This window comes from Ambystoma mexicanum, chromosome 4q (genome assembly GCF_040938575.1).
Source record: "Ambystoma mexicanum isolate Mex_15411 chromosome 4q, UKY_AmexF1_1, whole genome shotgun sequence".
Classification (NCBI taxonomy): Eukaryota; Metazoa; Chordata; class Amphibia; order Caudata; family Ambystomatidae; genus Ambystoma; species Ambystoma mexicanum.
The window spans coordinates 973,973,693-973,996,252 of NC_090928.1; the positions used below are offsets into that span (position 1 = coordinate 973,973,693).

At 48.5% G+C, this 22,560-nt stretch overlaps 1 protein-coding gene across 1 annotated transcript in view; it reads left to right on the forward strand.

Annotated features, from left to right (window-relative positions):
* Positions 1 to 22,560, forward strand: part of PPP2R5A (protein phosphatase 2 regulatory subunit B'alpha) — a 1,092,153-nt gene that overhangs the window by 872,243 nt on the left and 197,350 nt on the right. The window contains exons 10-11 of the mRNA XM_069608529.1: positions 4,865 to 4,984; positions 5,078 to 5,205. Of these exons, the coding sequence (XP_069464630.1) occupies positions 4,865 to 4,984; positions 5,078 to 5,205 (248 nt within the window). The remainder of the gene's footprint in view (positions 1 to 4,864; positions 4,985 to 5,077; positions 5,206 to 22,560) is intronic.

Consider the following 22,560-nt stretch of genomic DNA (forward strand, 5'->3'; position numbering starts at 1 on the left):
TTATTTGGCAACTCATTTGGACTTAGCGCCCGTGTCACAAGACTCATTGGAAAAGTTGTCAAGAGTTCGTTTCTCTGATGATGTCAAGGATGCTAACGACATTAACCCACGCCGAAAAGTGATAGAAACAAGCAGTAACTTGAATTGTAATCAAATCCTTCAAAATCAAGGTTCAATGAGTAAACAAAAAACACGCGATCTCTTAAGAAAAAAAGAACTAGCGAGCTTCCACACACTAATCCTGAAATGTCGCGCGGCTCCTTATCCTCAATATGATTTGTCCCGTGCAAGCGTCCTAAACATCTTTAGTGATGTGCCCGAACTAGATGATCTCATCTTTTGATATTAATCAAGTAGAATTTATCCGTGACACCAACCTGGGCATAGTCCGATTATGGATGAAATCAGGGTTAGTAATGAACTATTTATGGCAGGCTCGAATGAAGCTCTTCGCAATGGGATTTTTACTTGCCCAAGATCCAGAAATAAGAAACTATGAATCCATCGTTGCAAAAGACGCAAATACAAAGCTATCACCAAATATATGCCACTGTGCAAAATGCAATATCATTGATTTGACACCCGAGATTCTGACCATCTCACAGTCATAACCATCACTGACGCCAGATTCTTCCGACAAAAAAAAAAATGGCTTGGTAACCTTGGCTAGCTGGAACACCAGAGGTTTTTCCCATTTACTCACTAATGTCCAACCTGTTCTGGTTGATGCAGATATTATAGTCCTCCAAGAAACTTGGCTAAGTAAGCCTCCCTTATGGGATCATCATGACATCTTAATCAACCCAGCGATTACAGCCCAGAAAGGGCGACCCATGGCAGGATTATTAGTCGCTGTTAAACTGGGATCTAAATTTAAACTACAGGCATGGGACAATCCAAACAAATTTATACAGTTGGTTAAACTTTCGAATGAAGTCCAAAAATTGGCACTAATCAATGTTTACAGAAATCCAGCCGCCATCACAGATGACCGATTCTATAAAGATCTGTCCAAAATGTTTGTCCTAATTGCACAAACTTCAGGAATAACAGATATCATTCTGGCCGGCGATCTCAACATTGATTTGGTCAAAAACGCATCGAAGAGCAAAACAGCTGAATATGTCAAGTGGAACCATATTATGAAACAATTTAACATGAGAATGGCCAATGGTTCACTCCCGGGTGATATACCTCATCAAGTTACATGGTATAGAGGAAAGACGACAAGTACCATCGATTACATATTTTTATCTGCAGGGTTATTCATGGCGTCTAAAGAATTTAAGGTAATAACCCAATTCAAAAGTGATCATCACATGTTAAGATTGACATGGTTAGGAGCTAACCAACAAGACCACGCCAAATCGGAATGGATGCTACAAAATGTATCAATTAATAATGCTAAATCTCGCTTTAGATGGACTCCGACCATACTTGCTGCATTGAATAAAAGTATTCTACAACAAAAAGATTCTCAGACATCACAGTCTTATGTGGACACCTTGTCCATATACAGAACTTTTCACCTCCCTTCAAACCGATCTCATCAGCATACATTTGATCAACAATTATCACAGAAAAAAAGAGTACTAAAGAGGTTTGAGACAAACCAAACAGCTTTCATGGCCCGAACGGCTTCAAGCTTGCAAAAGGTTAAAAGTGCAGTACAGATCTTGGATATGTATGTATAGAGGAAAATTATTTCAACAGGATGGAGAGATCTTTCTCTCAGCTATAGCAAGCAAGAACTCTGCTCAAATTTGGCAGATACTCAACCTGAACTCTAATTTGAATAATTTAAAATCACAACTTAATGGAGTTCCAGAAAATCTTTGGGTTTCACACTTTGCTCTACTGTACTCGGATAAAGCCTTTTATACACATAACCATGGATCTCACTCCTCAGGCTCATGGAATTTAGAATGCTCTGAAAACCTAATTGAGGCGCTCATTCTTAAATCGTCTTCCTCCCGCGCGGCAGGACCAGATGGTATCACCAACTTTATGCTTAAGCAACATCCTCAGATATGGGCGAAAATTCTAAATAACATCTTTCATCGTATATTAAAAACTCGCAGCATTCCCGATTCATGGCGCTCATCGGTCATTGTGCCAATTTTTAAGAAAGGGGATCGCTGCGCACCAACAAACTATCGCCCGATTGCACTGTTGGATGCTCCAGGTAAAATCTTTAATCGACTAGTGCTATCGGCCTTTAACCTCTGGACATGTAAACACAAGCATCGTGATAACAATCAAACTGGATTTGTGCGTGGGCTAGGGACGTCAGTAAACCTCATGATTCTCAATACATTGAAAGCCCAAGCTCATCAAACTAAAACATCATTGTTTTTTGCATTTATAGATTTAAATGCTGCATTTGACTCGGTTTCCCGTATAAAACTCTTTCAAAAATTAAGGAAAGCTCAGTGTCCTCAAGACATCGTGGATATCATTATTTCACTTCACACATCCACGTCTATCTACTGCTGGCCTGTTATCTACAGTCATCAAAACATCGAGAGGATTAAAACAAGGGTGTATTCTGGCATCAGCGCTATTCAATTTTTTCATTCATGATGTACAAGAAATTTTCCTCAATCTACCCTCTGACTCACCAAAAATGAATGGCTCCACAATTCAAGCGCTTTGGTATGCTGATGACCTAGTCCTAATATCTAAGACACCAACAGGTCTTCAAAAATTAATTGATGTACTCTCAATGTATTTTGATGACAACGAGTTATCTATGAATATCAAAAAATCGCAAATTGTAGCCTCCGTTGTGAAACGATCTCAGAGAACAAGGTTTGTGTGGAGGGCAAAAAACATCGTTCTTGACATTGTGTCAAGCTATAAATACTTAGGAACTCATTTCGAAGCCAGTTCAGTAGCAACAGAGCATTTTCAATCACTACAAAGCAAAGTGACAACTGCAATATCACAATCCAAATTGATACTACATAAATACGGCAAATTTTCAGTGGAGTCTATCTTACATTATTGGCAGCAGAAAGTGATACCAATAATACTTTATGGCCTGGAATCTCGAGACATTTCAGATGTGAAGGAGCTCGACAAAATTGAAGCCAAATATTGGAGAACTCTCTTGAATCTGCCACAATCTGTACCCATTGCGTGTATCAGATACGAACTTGGTCTCATCTCTCTTAGGGCCAGATATCATTGGCAGCTCTGTGCCTTGCTCAGGAAATGTTTAACGAACATTGAATCTGACACCATAATTTCTGTTTTGGCAAAACATCTGTTTCATTCACCTCAGAAATTTACAGTGAAATGGACTACATATGTATATGGAACAATGGCAGCAGCAGATGTTGAAACCTTGATCCTGAATCCCGTCCGTGCAAAAAATAAAGTGTATATTCACGATTGGCGGACGAATCGTGAAACATGTTTGAAATATAAACATTTTGATACGCACCTCTATCCGGATAAAAATGAGATGTCCAGAAAAATACTTGCTAAAGTCACCATCTCCATACATGCGTAGTGCATTCATGCGAATACGATTCAATTTATGGCTGACTAGAGACATCCTAGCTCAGCGTAAGCAAATACCCTTGTCGGAGAATTTTTGCCGGTTCTGTCTTGATGTGTCTCAAAAAGAAACTTTAAAACATCTATTAATAGACTGCACGGCACTTTGTTCAATCAGACACAATATATTCGGGAAAAAAAATGTGTGTGGTTGCTTCGGTTCAGGCATCCTTGAGATGGGCTTTCCTTTTAAACTCAGCAAATATGAGTTTATCTATTGCATCAGTAAACTTTTTTAATAAATTGTGCTTAGATACCCCTGCACTCATATAAAATCGTTATAAACACGTGGAAATAAACACATACAGGGGGAGGGGGAAGAAAAAAAAAGGGGGGGTTGTTGATTATGTATACATTGTGCACATAGATAACAGAAATTTGTGAATGTTTTAAAGAACATTAACATCAATTTTATTTAGACTATTATATTGAAAACGTTTGAAATTTTCTTATAAAAATGTTCTTGTAAAAATCTTAGGGTTAAAACAAGAAAAAAAAAAATAGTCTTTCTGTGACTTGTATCAACTTGGTAGATATGCTCACCCAATCTCCTCACATGGGAGCACAGGCTCAGTACAAAGTATAGCATGCAGTACTCGCAAGCATCATGTAAAAAAATCAATCTCAGTACATCAACGCGCGCAGGATCGTGGGTCACTGTACCTGCAGGATATAGATAGTGTGACGTGAACTCCCCTGTCCATGCTCATTTTTCAAATCTTAAAAACAAGATGTTATACTCTGTGCCAACTACTAGATGGTGCCCTACGGAAAGCATGTGAATAAGCAGATGCTAGCCACAGAAAGACATATTATTGTGTAGGTATGTTTGTCATATATGTTCAAAGTTAAATACTTAAAACATTTTTCAGCTAATGTTTTACTTGATCTCCCCTGTGAGTGAGCTTCTGTATAGCAATGTCTACCACTCACTGTGAAGCTTCACTGCTCAGTCATGGCAGACCTTTTGGAAACTTGGCATGTAAACTACAGGTTTGTCTCTTTAAACACAGGCCCTCCTAACCTCAATATACATGGAGCCAAACAATGTACTCAAGCTTTTCTAATTTCTAGACTAAGTATATGTACATGTATGCATTCTTTTATGTCTGAACAACCTTCATTCACCATTAATGGCAAGTGACTATTAAGCCTAGCGGTGGTGTAAAATGTGATGTTACTCCCTGGTGAAATAATTCCTTTAGTTTCATAATTTAATATCTTCAAATAATTAATGTAACTTGAAATTAAAGCCAATTGCTGCTTTTGCTATCGCCTACTAAATGTGCATTCCACACAGGTGATGTATTTGGGTGAAATTGAAGAAATCCTTGATGTCATAGAACCAACTCAGTTCAAAAAGATTCAAGAACCATTGTTTAAGCAAATTTCAAAGTGTGTCTCGAGTTCTCATTTTCAGGTAAGATGTCTTTTTACAAAATGTGCGCTGCTAGATCAGTTTTCATTTTGTAGATACTCAAGTGTTCGATTCTGATGATTTTTTACATTTTAGGTTGCAGAAAGGGCCTTGTATTTCTGGAATAATGAATATATTCTTAGTCTGATTGAGGAGAACATTGACAAAATCCTACCAATTATGTTTGGTAGTTTGTATAAAATCTCCAAAGAACACTGGAACCCGTATGTATTAACTACACATTATTTTGTTTTACAGTATTTGTTTGTTCACACTTACATTTTTAACATCTAATACTGTTGCAAAAAAGTGGAATAGTGTAATGTAAGTAAAATAATGCTTCTGGGAATGAACATTGTCTTGCTCAGCTTGTGCCTATAGGAATTTGAGCTTTTTTTGATTAGTGCAAGTGCCACCTACAATGCTACAGTGAATATTTACATGGCATGTGAACTGGCAATACTTGAAACATAACTTGACCACAGATATATCTATTGTCCAAATGTTCTGCCTAGTAAATCAATGCGAGTTGTTAAAATAGTTGTGTGCCGAATAGGAATTGGGTAGTGGGGACCTGGGTGTGCCCCTTGTGGTTGCATCCATAGGGATTTACTGTTGTAGAGCACCTCTGACACAGTGAACGGGGTGAGCAGATGATGGAATGTCATCATGGGCTCATGTCCAACCCTCAAGCGATAAGAGTGCACCTGCCCCATCATGCATCCTCTTGCCTTGAAGACACACTATTTGTTTTTAGATTTGTGGTAGGGCTTGCTTTGCCCTAGACAGTGAAAGCAGCTGCCAGGAGAAGCTGATCCCCAGTTGCTGTGCTCCTGCATCAACAATCAGTCTTCTCCCAATGCCCCAGCCCTAAAGTGCAATTAGTATAAAAATCGCCTGTACTTAATAAGTGCCACATAGTGATTTCAGACCTTGCATCACCATCATCCCATCATAGATGGATTTCAGTTTCTTGCCGTTGACATCACAAACTCAATTTACCTGCCGTGAAGACTGCTTGGAACTAAGAAAGCCGACTAATCAAAATAAAGATGTCTCTCTGCTTTTCATATCATCTTGTTGCCTGGTTCATGAGTGGATCAATTTTCGGCTCACTCCCATCGATTTGTCCACGCACCAAACCCGCTCCCATGGCCTCCCCTGGCAAATCTTCCCTAAATCTGTACCTGCTTCTTTCTCCCTCCCCTCATCACCACCTCTGTGCCATAATGGGCGGTTTAACTCCTATCTGACCTGCAACCCCCATTCACCCACACCACAACCCCTCCATATCCCTGTGGCCTGCACACACCATACTACCCTCTTCCCCCCCCCCTTATTCCTGCCACCTCTATCAACTCCCACCATAGCTCCACCCCATGCTTTCCTTACCTATTTTTCCTGTGCTCCCTCCCAGTTCTTTCCCTGATCACCCTCCTCATTATGCGCTGCAAACTCTGAATAGAAAAAGCATAACATGCTTTTTATGTCTGTGTTCACGTGCAGTGCATTCAGTGGGCTGGTAATCCGGTGAGTGGCTTTTAGCTTGAGGGGATTCTGTGAATACCTCTTTCACTAAAGTAAACTCACATTAATCAATTCTCTAATAGAATCAGACTCGTCCCACACATGCAGTGCTCTTTAACCAGCCACGGTTCGTATGTTTTCCCTTCCTCAATGTTTATCCAAACCGCTTCATCCAATACTGGTATTTAACAACCATAACACAAGAATTCCAGTTTTAAAAGTTTACCTCTTGTTGTACTTGCACGCAAAATGAAAAGGAGACCTAGTACAGCAACTTTCTAAAACAAACCTGATTGCATCCATTATTGTCACCCAATCCGTGAGCATAACCCTGCAGGAGCCAGCACATTTATTTAATTGGCTTTCCATCAGTAAACCGTCCTCATTATTTCACAGGGGCTCATACTGCTAGGCACAGCCCCCAACACTAGATGGTATCAAAGGAGTGACCAGTGGATTTGGACATTTTCTGGTCAGGGGGTGGAAATCTTCCTGAAATCTCCTACTTGCCTTCTTTTTATTCAGTTCTGAAGGCTCTGTGGCATACTGTGCCAGACACTCCTATTCCCTTTTCCTCAATATTGCTTTGGTGTCCCCAACTGGATGGGACCTCATCCTTCTGCACTGCTAAAACATGTGCTTGCCATTTTGTAGGCATGCTGCCAGGGGCGTGACCATGCTCTGCTTTCCCCACTCTTGATTCCCTACCTCAGTACTGTTTTCTGCACGGACACCTTTTTTTGCATTTTCTTCCCTGTTCATTTATTAATTTTTTTACTCCTACGTCCCATCGCCTTTCCTCCATACTGTATGGTCATCCCTCGCTAGGGACGGGTGACGGAACCTTTTTCACCAGGAAAATCATCTTCCCCTTTAAATTTAGATGCGTGTGGGGACGCAGCCTTGGGAGCATGAGCTCCCCTGACTCTGCCCACCAGCGTCACTCCCCAGTATTCTTTTCCACGTTGACGGGAATGGACCGCTTTCACCAGCGCTTCTGTGTTAGGCCTCCGGCCTTGTAATTCCACACGTTCTTCCTCTGAGAATTATTCTGGTCTTTATTCTTTTCCATTATTAGTTACTGCTCTGTCCTCTGGCGCCACGCTCCTCGCCGGGAACACGGAATGTCGATAGCGGCAGGCTTCAGCAGGTGTCCAGCCTGCGAGGGTTCCTTCCCAACATCCGACCCCCACGCCTACCTTTTGTGCCTTGGCCCAGACCACAGCTGGGGACGGCTGTACCGCGTGCAACGCCCTAACTCAGCACGCGCTCAAGATTCGACTAGCAAGGTGGCAGGAGCTCTTTGGAAGATAGCCTCCAGAGAGGACCTTAAAGCATTTGTGAAACGGGAGAGCAGGCCCAAGGTAGGCACCCTGTTCTCCTCCACACCCCACAAAGGTGACTCCTTCCCAGGGAGGTGCCCAAGCGGGAGGGACCACTCGGTTCCTAAGAACAGCAAGAAGACCGAAGCTGCTCCAGGTACCAGCCCCCAGGCAGAGGGGTTGCAAGATCCTACCGGTGCTACCGCTCTATTACCGGGTCCCAACCCGAGGCGCTACGCCCTAACACTGCACCCATGTCTGAAGGGGGGCCTGCAGGTGACGCTACCAACTCCACAGCTGAGGGCACTCCGCCTACCAGGCCTCATCCTGAGGTGCAGGGAATGCCACTACCTCCACTGCTTAGCGTTCTGGTGGAAGCCGGTCTCAGCTCAACAAGTTCCACGACGCAAGCACGTGGCACAGAGCAAAACAAAATGGCCGATGGGCCAGACAAAATGGTGGCTCACCCAGCGCTTTTTCCCATCGGAGACCAGGCAGGGCAACGAGCTTCCAGGTGGGATTGGTCAACTCCTGTCACTTGGTCCACATCCACTTCGCAGTGCAGATACACTTTGCCCTATGTATCGAGACAAGGCACGGCCAGGACACAGCAGCCTCAGGGCCCTATGCCTACACCATTAGGCCCCTCCAGCTTGTGCAGACGGGTTCTTCGAGAAGTTCCTAGCCCTAATGAGGTCACCACAGATTGGTACATGCTCAGGGACGTAATCAGGGACATGCTCCCTCCTGTATAGCCGCAAGCGCCCACAGCCACACCGCCCCTGGGTCCAGCTCAGCCCCAGACTCCCATGCCTGTACCAGTTACAGCAGCCCCATCTCCGCCACCTCAGCAGCCTCCAGCACTGATAATCGGCAAGCCACTGCTGTGCCCAGCACTCCTCCGGCTCCCCCAGACCCGCAGGACACAACAGTGGACACGGGCTAGGAGGAAGACCTGGACACCCCATATTCAGCCAAAGTCTTTCACAAGCGACTGGCGGGCCTGGCTGAGTACCTAGGAATCCTACAGCCACAGGTGGAATATGTGCAACAAACTTTGAAGAGATAAAGACAGTGAGTAACTATCATTTCTCTCACAGTACTTAATTTATATTTTCTACCACAGCGAGCTGAAAAAATAGGCGGCATGGGGCAAAAGGTTCTGTTGTGTGCTGCGGATGCAGAATCACCTTCCTCTGGGAAATCTTCTCCCTCAGAGACCTCCATGTAATCTGCAGACAGACCCAGGGCAACGTGGCTATTCTAGTTACACCACAGAGTGGAGTGGTTCTCCATTGCAGGCACCATAGTGCATTTCATACACCTCTTCAAGTTCACGCATCTTTCATAGGCATATTAAAACATAGAGGTACCCTGGACCCTGTCTTAGGCGGCACCTTGGCAGATGCCTCAATTGACCTTAGCAGCTTGTGAAGAACGCTCTTTGATAGATGCTTTAAAATGTTGATCATAAACCTAATTGGAGAGGTGAGACCTCAGAAACCATAGCCCTAGTGACACCGGCGGTTATACCTGAAGCTTCCATGCCTAGATTTCGGCCTCAAGTACATCCACTTGCAGTTCCGCTCCCCCAACAGGAACGGCCAGATGGAAGGGGTGCTGGCTGAGATTTTGTCTCGGACACAATTGATCCCATTCCATCTACAAAAGGATGTCATGATGCTAAGAAAATGTGACAAAAGCCCCATTATTGCCAGTCAGTGAGCAAGAAGATGGGCACAACATTCAGGCAGTCTGAGGGAGAAGACCTTCTCTTGTCTTCTCATCCACAACTTCATTCTTCCATCCTGGTGGCTGCGTAATTTAATGCTAAGCCTGCTTCTGCTAGCACCTTGCCAGCTACCACTTCTTAATCAACAGTGCTATCAAAGGAAGACTAGGTCCTTAGGCCCACGCCAGAAAGGTTTAAGCTAATCTGAACCTTTACCATCGCGAAGGGAATGCAGATACCATTCTGTCTGGGGCTAATCAGAAGCTTTGGAGGTAAATTGCAGGCTTCCTTCTAGTAGATAATCAGGCCGCATTCAAAGTGAGTTTAACAGATGCTAAGATAATCGCTTTGGAACACCTGGAGTTTTCGACTGCACATAACACTGCATGTCACGGCATTAGCATTGGTACGGATATGAGGCGGTCTGTTTGATTGAAATGCAACAAAGTTCACATCCAATGGCCAGGATCGTGTTCTTTCTCTCCCCTTCAAGGGTGTGGAGCTGTTCGTCCATGAATGACTATCTTACCAAGAAAAATCATTGCATGCCGTCACAAAACCTCCTTCAAATGTTGGTCCCTCCATGCAGTTAAGGCCATCCTTTCCCTCTAAGCATACGAGGGGTTTTCAAGGCTCTCGACCACTTTAGCAGAATCAACTGATCTCAGAGTGCCCCTCTGAGAAATGCAGATTCGACCATTCACAAGTGGATTCTACTCCCAGGTAGCACCCTCCTTATACCTGCAGTTGGTGAGCAGGTGCAAGTGGATCCAAGTCATCTGACCTAACCTGTGCTCACCTGTCAATCACCTTAAACCTTTTGCGCCTTCCTGTTTTCCTGCCCTTTTCCCTACTTAAGCAGCCCTCCAACCTCTTTCCTTTGCAGTTGGTGAGCAGGTGCAAGTGGATCTTGCACCAGCCCCAGCGACTTTCTTAGCCCTGCCTCTTCCTTTCTGCTCCTAACTCTTAGATCAAGGGTGTCTCTCGCCCGGGCTTCCGAAGGGAAAGGTAGACTAAGAAAAGGGTAATTCCTGTTTTCACCTTTTCAGACCAGGAGGACCCAGGGCCCGAACCTCTGCTCAGACAAAAGGTATGCATGCACCGACATGTTTTCTCCCTCCATCCCACAGGCCATCCCTACCATCACAGGGCAACCCCAGCAACATTGTCCCACCTCTAAGGCAATGCTGAAACCTCACCCACATCAGCCTCAAGCCCATCAACACACCCTCACCGTCCACAGAACGGAAGTTGATGCTCGCCAATGTCAGCTCTATCACCCAGGCAGCAGACATCGCCAACCTCATCACTACACATGACCTTGACTCCATCTTCATCACTGAGACCTGACTTACACCCACCTCCACCCACATCCTAGACGTTCGTGTTCCAGGCCGCTAAAGCATCCAATTCAGAGACCGGCTGAACAAGACAGGCGGAGGCCTTGCAGTCCTACACAAGACTTGACATTGACAACATTGCCTCCTTGGAACTTCTCTCCTGTCACTTCCTGTTCTCCCTGACGGACACAGTCACTTTCCATCTCATCTATAGACCACACAAACCCAACACCGCCTTAATCTGAGACTTCACTGACCTGGTCACCATCATGTCCCTCATGCACGCAAACCTCTTCCTAGGAGACTGCAATCTCCCAGGCAACAAGGCCACCAAACTGTTGAAGGAAGCTCTCCTCAGCCTTTTCAACACCCTCAGCCTAACACACGAAAGACCCAACACACAGGAAAGGTAACTTCCTCAGCCTAATCATCACTACACTGTCTTCCTTCCACTGCAGCTCTCCTCTCTCGCTTGACTGACCACCTGGCCGTGCCTTTCAACATCCTGCACATCAAGCACTCACAGCAGAAAGCCAGCAGACAAACCTTCAAGAACTTCCCAGTGGAAGCCCTCACAGAAGACCACGCCAACCTACACCTTACATAGACCATACATCAACAACTTAACTGCGACGCTCTACTAGAAGCTATCAATGCCCCCCTCTCAGCCTCATCGACCAACACGCGCCTCGGAAACAACGCACCTGCAAACCGAAACAGTCAGCATCCTGGTACACGCAAGAACTCAACCTCCGCAAAAGAGTCATTAGGACATGAGAAAACCTGGCGCTGCTCCAGGACTGCATCCAACTACATGCTCCTAAAGGAACTACGAGCAACCTGCCGATGTTTACTTATATGTCCCGTCCCCTTTTCTCCATCCTTGTGTGCGTCACCCAACATGGGTATGGTAGCCGAACCTTTGGCAACGAAAAATTGAGCTTCCCCTTTAAATTTAGTATAGTGCGTTGGGGCGCGGGCTCTGGTTTAGGAACGCCCCCGCCCCGCTGAGGCTCAGGCACCTCACCTCAGTCCCTTTTTCCGCATGAGGGGCCAGAGTGCTCTTCCGGGTGGTCCAGGGTACAGACATCAGCCTTCCAGGCTACCAGCTCCCAACCTGAGGGATCCAGAGACCTAACCAGGCTGTCCTCGAAGGACAGACGCGTCCTCTTCTACACAAGGGGCTAAGGGATCATCGAGTGCCACCTCCAAGAGGCGTTCCTTGGCTATATCCAGTGCGGATACCGGCACACGTACCCAGGACTGCCGCCTACCGTAGCTTTCTCCAAGGCAGTCCATCCAGCTGGGGGCTCAGGGCCTACCAGAGGGATCTCTGAGGTTGACGCCTCTGCTTCGGGTGCAAGACCCAAGCTGTATCCACTCAAGTCTGAGGCTTCTCCAAGCTCAGGAACCTCCGCGCCCGCCTACCCAAGGCATGCAACCATTTTGAATCCAGCTCACGACCCGCCAGTCCTTTCGCCCATCAAGTGTGCTTTGCAGGACGATTCCAGCTCCCTTTCATCGGGAAGTGGCAGCGTAACCTACAGTGCAGGGTTCTGGTCCTCCTCAGGGGTACATCTACCTATCACAACCATACAACTACGTGCACCAGGCACCTCCGTGCTTTGACCAGGAACGGAGGCAGAGTGCCTCAGAGGGCAGGGCCCCTAGGGAACCGACAGCTAGTTTAGGACTAATTGTTGGAACTTTTCCTCTTCCTCAAGCATTCCCTTCAGATGAAGTGGCTCCTGAAGGACATTGTGAAAGTCAACCCGCAGGTGGCACCACCTTGGCCCCCTCCTCTGGATATTCCTCCTGCACTCCAGTGACATCGCTCCACTGGTTCAGGCCCTAACTGTTGTTCTGACCCCTCCACCTGTACCACCAATGCTTACCCCGCAACAGCCGTTGGACTGGTCTGTGGCCCAAACCTGAGGGGGGACCCCTCCAGCACCTTTGTCACAGGGCCCGGAATCCCATCAGTCTTTGAAGGGGGGGGGGCCATGACGATGACGCCTAGGACAAGCCTTCTGCAGCCGTTAAAGCCTTCCATGACTGCCTCCAGAGCCTGAAGGAGTTTTTGGGGAGGGTCCCTCTTCCTGAGGAAGCCGGCCAGGAGTTTAGTGTGCTCACAGAGGTCTTGGGAAAACGCACCACGACCCGATCTGGCTTCCCACTCCAGAAGGATGTGCTACAGGTGGCGGGGAAGGTCTGGGAGAAGCCCAAAGACAATGCCCAGATGAATAGGAAGTTAACCAGCAGGTTCAGGCTGACGGACGGGGAGCCAACGCGCCTTGCCTCCCACCCGCAGCCCCATTCCTTAGTGGTGGCTGCAGCCTCGTTATAATTCCAAACCATCGTCTTTGTCGTCGTCCTCCTTGGGAGCCACCTCCAGGTGCCTCTCCAAGGAGGACAAAGTCCGCGAATCCTTGGGAAAGCCCTGTGTTACTCCTACTCAGGACTGCATCTGTGCCAGGCCAACGTGGAGGCCCTCTTGGCCGCGGCTAACCAGAAGCTGTGGCGGTAGTTTAGGGAATTTCTACCCGACCTCCCTTCGTACAAACACACCTCATTAAAGGCCAGTCTGGCAGAGGCCTGGGCCATTGCGCAGGACCTTATGGAGTCTTCGGTCTCCCACATCGACACAGCCAGCAGAGGGCAGTGTCTTGGGATCGAGATGAGAAAGACGGCCTGCCACTAAGTTTCCCTCTGACGTGCAGGACCGGATTCTAGATCTGCCCTTAGACGGCGTGGACCTTTTTCATTCGTCCACTGATAACAAATTAACGAAGAAGAAAACCTCCACTAAAACCGCCCATATCTTGGCCATCCTGATAAAGCCGGGTCAGAAATCCTTCCCTCAATCCCAAGGTAGGACCTAGTTCAAACCCCAGACTTTCTCCGGCTTCAATGGTTTCACAGACCGCAGTACGCAGAGGCCCGACAGGAAGTCTCAGCGGGCTTAAGTCTTCCTCTGCCTCTACCATCCTCTTTGTCAGATAGGGTCCCCGGCTCTTTTACGAGAGGTCCTGGTAGACAGGGGCTTCAGTTACTATTCCAGGATTGTTGTGGTACCCAAGAACAACCAGGCTGGCCTGAGGGTAGTCCTGGACCTGTCATTTCTAAATCTGTCTTTACTGTAGGAAGGCGTCAAGATGATTGCTCCTGCGCACATAGCCGAGGCTCTGTGTGCAGGGGACTGGATTTGTTCCCTGAACCTCAAGGATGCGCACCTGCATTTACCCATATATCAACTGCACCAGAAGTTTCTGTAGTTAACGATTGTCATACCACTTTCAGTACACAGTGCTGTCCTTTGGCCTGAACTTGACCCCTTGTGTCTTCACCAAATTGAACGGAGTGGCAGGCCTCCTCCACTTGGATGGCCGTCATCTATACCCTTACTTGGACTTGGACTGGCTGGTGAGGGCCGGGTCACTAATGTCATCAGCTGGGATACTCCTACGTCCCGTCCCCTTTCCTCCATACTGCATGGGTGTCCTTCGCTAAGGACGGGAGACAGAACCTTTTTTCACCAGAATAATCATCTTCCCCTTTAAATTTAGATGCGCGCGGGGGCATAGCCCTGGGATCATGCGCTGCTCCGACTCTGCCCACCGGTGTCACTCCTCAGTCCACTTTTCCATGTTGACGGCACTTTCACCAGCGCTCCTCGGTTAGGCCTCTGCCCTAGTAATTCCACGCGCTCTTCCCCGGAGAAGTACTTTTGTCTTCTTTTCTCTTTTCAATTGTCAGGTACTGCTCTGTCCGCTGGCACCACACTGCCTCCCCCCATCCCCCGCCACCGTGCATATCGACTGAGGTGGGCTTCAGCAGATGTCCAGCCTCCGATGGTCCCTTCCCAACTTCTGACCCTTTGCCTCCACTGCGGCTAAAATGGCTGTACCGCGTGCAACGCTCTGACACTGCACACCCTCAAGAACAAACTAGCCAGGTGGCGGGAGCTCTTGGGATGGTCGCCTCCAGAGGACCTCATAATGTTCGTGAAGCAGAAGACTAGGTGCACTGTTCTCCTCCACACCCCTCAAAGGTGACTCCTTCCCAAGGAAGCGCACTAGCGGGAGGGATCTAACCGGTGCTGCGACCAGCGCAAACACAGAGGCTGCTCCAGCTACCGGCCACCAGGTGAGGGGTCGCAAGATCCTATCGATGAATCCGCGGACGGACCGCAAGGTTCTATTACCTGGTCCCAACCCGAGGGGCTACGCCCTAAGACCGGACTCATTTCTGAGGGGCACCTGTTCGCAGCACTACCGCTCAGCAGGCGAGGGCACTCCGCCTACCAGACCCCGACCTGAGGTGCAGGGTAGACCTCAACCTCCACAGCTTAGTGTACTGTAGGAAGTCGCTCCCAGCGCAGCGAGTACCACGACGCAGGCACGTGGCATGCAGCAAAACAAAATGGCCACCAGGCCAGACAAGATGGCGGCTCACCCGACGTCTCTCTTTGGGGACCAGGCAGGGGAGCGAGGTTCCAGGTGGGACTGGTCAAGGCCTGTCACTTGGTCCACAAAATATCCATCCGCTTCACAGGGCAGATACACCTAGCCCCACACAGCGAGACATGATGCGCCTAGGTCCCAGCAACCACAGGGCCCCGCCCCTATGCCTATTCCATTAGGCACTCCTCTGGCCTGTGAAGACAGGTTGTTTGAGAAGTTCCTTACACTCATGAGGTGTCCACAGATGGGTCCAGCGCCTCTGGGTACAGCGCAGCCGCCGAAACCAGTGACTACAACCCTGGCTCCTATGCCTGTACCAGCCACTGCAGCCACCATCACACTGCTGCAGAAGCCTCTGGTACTGATGATCAGTATGCCACAGCTTCCTGCGCCCAGCACCCCTCCGGCTCCAGCAGACCAGCAGGACACAACTGTGGACACAGAGGAGGACGACCACCCCGACACTCCATCAGTCAAAGCCTTTAACGAACACGAACGTCTGGCGGGCCGATCGAGTATTTGGGAATCCCACAGCCATAGGTGGAACAACCAGAGGCGGAGGTATTGGCAGAAGTTCTCACTCTACGCCTGTGATGCTGGAAATGCATTGGAGGGACAGGGCCTCCATGTCCTTGTCCTGCACTCCCTTATGTGTGTTATGTGGTGTTTACTGCGTAGGAGTCCATGTGGGACTCCTGGCAGTGCAGCTCCTCCTCTTTTTGGTTATGGTGAACAGACCATTGGGATACCCTTATGGCACCCATGGGTGGTGGTACAACCCTGTACCCCTAGTGTGTGTTTCTGGGCACCTGTGTGTGGCCCACAGAGCAGGGTATGGGCTGGTGCCAGCTCCAGGCTGAATTTGACGGGTGCTCTGAGTATCCTCCATTTTGGGATACCCAGGCCCTGCCATTGGAATCGGTTGATTCCTCATAGGAGACAAGATGGCCCCTGTGGCTTCTTGCTTTGTATTTCCTGTTAACTTGTTTCCCAAAGTCCTGGGAATCCCTGACTCTGTCCCTTCCCCTGACTGGCTGTTCGGTTGAAGTTCCATATATGGTATTGTGGGGAAGTCCAGACCAGACTGCCTGGTGCCTTCCCAATATGTTGTGGGTATCTGTTACGCTCACCTGGTATCCACGGGGACGCCACCCAGCCCTGGTTGCATGATTTGCACTTTCAAACCCTCTCCCGGTCCCTTGGTAATGCCTCTGGTTAAAGATGGGTCTGCAATATAGGAGAGCTGGATTCAATACCAGATTGTCTTTATTTTCCCACCTCCCTTGGCCTCATCACCTTCCTCCCCCTTGGGCCTTCTCCTCACCTTAATATTGTAAAAGGTGGATTCTCCGTCCTGCTCCTCGTGGTAGGGGCGCGTAGATGTGGGGGCGAGCAGCAACCAAGTTACTTCACTGGTGCAAGCCCCCCCCCCTGTGGGAACCAAGGCCTGCTGCGACTCTGTAGGTTTGCTGCTTTGCAGTCTTTATATGCAGTTCTTATGTTCCATTTAGTTTGAATAATAATGTCTTGCTTCTTTCCTTTTAGGTATGGAAAGGTATTTTGGTGTTGTCATGCAGTTTGAAGAAGAGCATGGGCCGGTAGGCGAAAGCGCAGTGTGCGTGGTGTTGTCCAGTGTGTAATGCACGATGCTTGGCGCTGTTTCACCTTTTATATTGCTAAACTGTGTCTTTTCTCTCCTTGCAGGTTGCGATGTTCCTCGCCGAGCACCGTAATGTTCCAGCAATGATGCTGACCAGGAGATGACTACCTAGGTAAGAATTGTGTGGCTTTCTTCATTCGGGAGGAAACGTAAGTAAATGCTTACTAATGCTGTCTTTCTTTCTCCTCTTTCCAGGTTATGGTATTCCAGGTTGCATGCGGTGCCGGATGATGGAGTTCGTACCTTCAGGTGAGTGGAACTGAAGTCAGCGATGGATTGAAAACAGGATACTGTTCCAGGTAAGTTTCGTAGTGTTCGTTCTCTCTCTGCAGGTCCTTGGTTTCAGGTAAGCTGGCATCAAAGAACTGGACACGGTGAGCGTTCTGCTGCCCACAGCAGAATAACGCAAAGCATGTTCTGCTGTTTGGGTGTGGTTTAAATAGTCTCAGGTAAAGTAGTCCAGGTAAAGTAGCCCCAGGCCTGCCACACCTAAAGTAGTCCAGGTAAAGTAGTCCTAGTCCTGCCACGCCCAAAAGACTAGACCGCATAGCGCAGTTCCTTGTAACTGAGCTATGTATGTGCCTCCATGTTGGCTGCCCCCTCTCCCCCCAAGTTAATAGTCCCATTCTAATGTTGGTCTTCATGATGGTTATGAGCGGTTAAGAGTCTTGGATGAGGTTTTAAGGCCTTTGACCTGGCCCTAACTGGAAGGCTGACTTGCCAGGGACAAAGGTCATGACAACACCCTTGGGGTGGGACCTGGGTGAATGGAGTGTGTGACCAGTATACATATGGGTGTCTGGTTTCTGGTGTGCGACACAATGACTGAGACAGCCCTGCCCAAAACTAGTATGAATGCAGTGTGGTGTGCTGAAAGGCTGGGTGCTTGCCCCAATCCGCATTACTTATTGCGAGTGTCTTGATGGAGAAGAATGGCCTGAATGCACTGTGAGCCTGATTGGCTGCCTGCCTGCTGAATGCTCTTCTGAATAATTGGTTGCCTGAGCCTGGCTCAGCAGTGTGAATGAGAGACGGAACCGTATATCTGGGGACCTACCACTGACTGGAATCACGCAGAAGCTGAAGTCGAAACTTGATGCATAACCTTGAAGCCCAGTAGGAAGAACAAGGCTCTGCTGCTTTCCCTCGACGCAATCCAAAAGCTGTTGTCTCCCCAAGAACTGATCCAAGAGGACCTGGCTAGGAGACCTCTTCCCGAGCTACGAGGGAACTTCACGCACCAGCTCATCTTCATCAAGGCACCCTGGTTGTCAGTCCCTAACAGCTGTAAATCGGAGACGGGGTCTGCTGAGGAATACTGAAGTAGAGCACCAGGACGTCGAGGATGTTGATGACCATCACTGTAGATCGAGGTTTGGAAGACCGCTGTAACCTCCTCGACCGGAGCCGCAACGATCCATTACCTAAGACAATTTGAAATCAAGGACTCCCTTGCCATCACCGTCGACCGCTTGGTCCCGCCGGAGAAAACTGAGGTCGCCGACGGACTGAGGAGAATCCGCCGGTGGGTATCCCACCACCCGAAGTCCACAAAGACACCAAAGATCCAAAAGCCACTGCTGGTAGAGTCCCGACAGTCGACGGCAAATGCAGACGACCGACACCTTTGCTGGGCCCACATTCTTCATCGATCTGCTTTGCGGCAACAAACTCTCGTCATCGGTGTACCGCACGCCTCATCTTCACAGGACGTCCACGACCGATTGTCGACGAGCAGCGCTAAGGTCGAAGCTGCTCTCTCTGCGACATTGTTCACATTTCTTCGTAGGAATCTCGACGCCCCGTGGCTCCTGCTTTAAAGGGAGTCCACTCAAGAGGGATCCGTCGAAGACCCATCGAAGAACTCTAACTCTTGGAGGTAGTAGAACATTTTAGAAGGAAAGAAGACTATTTTAAACACATATGGACTGGGCTTGTTGATACACTTTATTGTGGGGGGTGGGGATCCTAACACAGAACTGTGACTTGGGTAGGGACAAAGTATTCTGCCATTTCTTTAACCCAACCTCCTTCCCATGTCTATTGCTGATTCACTTTACTAATTGATTTGTATGCTATTGGAAACTGTCAGCAGTTGGTGTATTTTAAAGGAGTCAAGAATTTTTAGTTTTTGTTTTTTGTACTTTCTGTATCAAAGATTCACATCGCACAACACCAGAATACTTGCAATGCACTGACACATTTCGACAGTGTTTCAACCACAGCAATTCACCACCTATGCAGCAATTAAATTGTAGTCTTGATTCAGTATCTCGCCCTGAGTCATGTAGCCTAAAATGGGTGTCGGACCCGGAGAGTAAGAAAGCCCACAAAAATCAACCCCTCCCTCTCGTGAGGCACCCCAGGTAAGCGAGTACATCCCTTGTGCGGTGTTAATGTTTCCAGTTCAGTGTTCAGAGATAATAAGTAGGTGTTGAGGGGGCCCCATATGTCCTTTGGTCTGTTTTGCTGACCACATATGTTCCCATACTCTTTGTCAATGTCACTCTGCCATATCAGATCCTTGAGCCACTGGTTTGTCGTTGGCGGGGAGGGACTGGTCCATTTCCTTAGGATGCAACATATAGCCAGTATTGTGCTTGATGTGATCAGTTTTCGGTGCTGTTTTTAGGTATAGGCAGAGATCGACCAAACATACAGTACAATATTTCACAGGGGACCTCTTGCCCCAGCATTGCCGAACAACACTCCACCACCCTCTCCCAGTATGAACGCAATCAGGGACACGGCCATATCATATGGAGGAAGTCGGTGGGTCATGCTCTCAGCGATAGCAGCCTGCCGGTTTCGATCTATCAAACCGGTGAATGCAGGCCGGAGACATGTATATGCGATGTAAAGTCTTCAGCTGGATCAATTGTAGTCTTGTGCTGAACGCCCATTTGTGTGTATTTTCGCATATCATCATCCACTGCTTGTCTGTGAAGAGGGTCCCAACATCGCCCTCCCATTGTTGTCTACACCTTGGTGGCCCCTGAGGGGTATTGTGTTGAATGAGCTTATACAGAGTATCGACCACCCTTTTATAGCTGGGTGAGTTAACAATATACAATATACAATATGCAGAAGCGGGTTTGTCGCCAGGCGCTCTGGGAATGACTGGCACCACTCCATGAACGCTACCCTCGTTCTGAGATACTGTAGGCTGCGGTGTAGACCCCCCATCCTTTCTTTAAATAGCTCTGGCATTATAAACACCTTGTTTGGATACATATCGGCCAGCCGGTGGATCCCCGCCCCCGCCATTCCCGGACTATAGTCTCATCACAGGTCGGGGATATTGTTCAATGTTCCACAAGTGGATACCCAGATCAAAGGGGACATCCACCCCCACCCTCCTCAGAGCCCTCCTCCACCTGTGTATTGTGCATGCCACAGGGTCAAACTTGCACTTGTTCGACACTCTGTGGGACACTAGGATCCCCCTGGAGGGAGGAATAGGGGTGAGCCGAACGTCTTTCTATGTGGACGTGGGGAGTGGCCTGAGCCCCGGCATCCACGTCGTGGCGAAGTACAGCTGTGACGCCTGGAAGTACAGCTCCATATCTGGCGGTGCGACCCCCCCCCCCCCTTTGTCCCAAGGCAGGGTTAACATGTCCCAGCTGATGTGTGGGCTGTGGGGGGAGGGGGGGGGTACCAAGTCAATCTAATCAGCAGTGTCTTCACCTCTCTGAAGAAGCCAACTCCCGGCAATACAGGGATGTTCTGAAATATATACAACAGTTTGGGGACAATCACCAGCTTAGTCACTGCTATCCTTTCCAACGTCGATCGAGGAAGCCTACACCATCTCTCCACCTTTTCTTTCAGATCACGTGGGCAGCGGAGGTGGTTATCCTCCAGTAGTGTGCGAGACACTCTACTAACCCTTACTCCCAGATATGTGACCGCTCGGGGCTCCAACCTGAAACCCTCGGTATCTAGGGGACAACCTGTTTTCTCGTTCAGGGGGGAACAATGTGTACTTCCCTACCTTCAGCTTTAATCCTGAGAATTCCCCAAATCGCATCATCTCCCGGTAGATCGGGGCCAGGTTGCATACTGGATCTTTAAGGTATAATATTGCATTGTCTGCATATAATGACACTAGTTCTCGGTCCCCACCCATGGCCAGGCCACCTGTCCCATGATATTTCTGCAGCCGCGCTGCCAGCACCTCAATTGCGACGGCTAAAAGCAGGGGGGACAGCGGGCAGCCCTGCCTTGTCCCTCGGCCCAACATTAAGGGTTTGGATCTTAAGCCGCTCGCCCCTATGGATGCCCTCGATCCTGTGTATAGCAATCTCAAGGCTGATAAAAAATACGGGGGGGCGCCCACCTGTCGCAGAACCTCAAACAGATAGTCCCACTCAAAGGAATCAAACGCTTTCTCCATATCATAGAGTGCAGCCACGCTTGGATGTTAGGGTCAATCTGGGCCAGTATGGCGAAGAGTCTATATAGATTAGCCGAGGTCGATCTACCAGTTATGAAGCCCGATTTGATCCACGTATTATGCTAGGAATGTACGGGAGGAGACTGTCTGTGAGGATTTTAGCAAATATCTTCGTGTCTAAATTCAGTAAGGATATTGGGCGGTACGAGGCACAATTTAGGGTGTCTTTATCAGGCTTTAGAATTAGGGTGACTGCAGCTTCCCACACTCTCAGCATGTGTTGTGCCACCTCCGGGCCCCACATCTTGTAAAATTCAGCAGTGATGCTGTCCGTCCCATGCGCCTTGGAGGTGGGAAGGGCCTGAATCGCTGCAATAATCCATCGCGAAGATCGCCTCCTCACTAAGCGTAGGAAGATCAGCTTCCGGGACATAGTCAACCAGAGCCGCCCGGATGGGTGGTCTCCTGGAGAAGTAAAGAGACTCATAGTATCTCCGGAAGTTGACCGCAATGTCAGTTTGGTTCACCACCACGACACCCTCCTGCGTTGGCACAACTGCTATGTCTGCCTCGCCCCTCTCGTGGCAAATCATTGTTGCCAGCAGCCTGACCGGGGGGCCTTCCTCACCATATCTGCGAGCCATTGTGGGGCGAGCAAAGAACTGAATCTTCCTCTCCGCAAGGTCTCAAAATTTGTCTAGTTCCTCCCGCAGATTAGCTACAGGCCCCAGCCCAGGATCCTCATCTACCTGCCCCTCTAAAAACTTAATTTTGGCCTCGGTTTGTGCAAGCTGTCTTCGGATTGTTTTTAGTACCCCCAGCTCCAGGGAAAGGCAGCCCCCTCCCAATCCCCCAAAAGCACCACCTTGAAGGCTTCCTAGATTGTGCTCATCGATTTCACGGAACCCAGGTTAATGTCGAAATAGGATCTAATTAGTTTGTGAATTTCACTCCGGAATACTAAGTCTACTAATGCTGCAGATTTAAATCTCCACAAGGGCCGCTGCACTCGTTCCTCTTCCGGACTAACTGACCAGAGTAGGGGCGAGTGATCCGACAGGGTCCGGGGGAGGAGGACGCACTCAGTCGTCTGGTGGAGCAGCAGGGGTCCGGCCAATATATAGTCCAGTCTTGCCGAT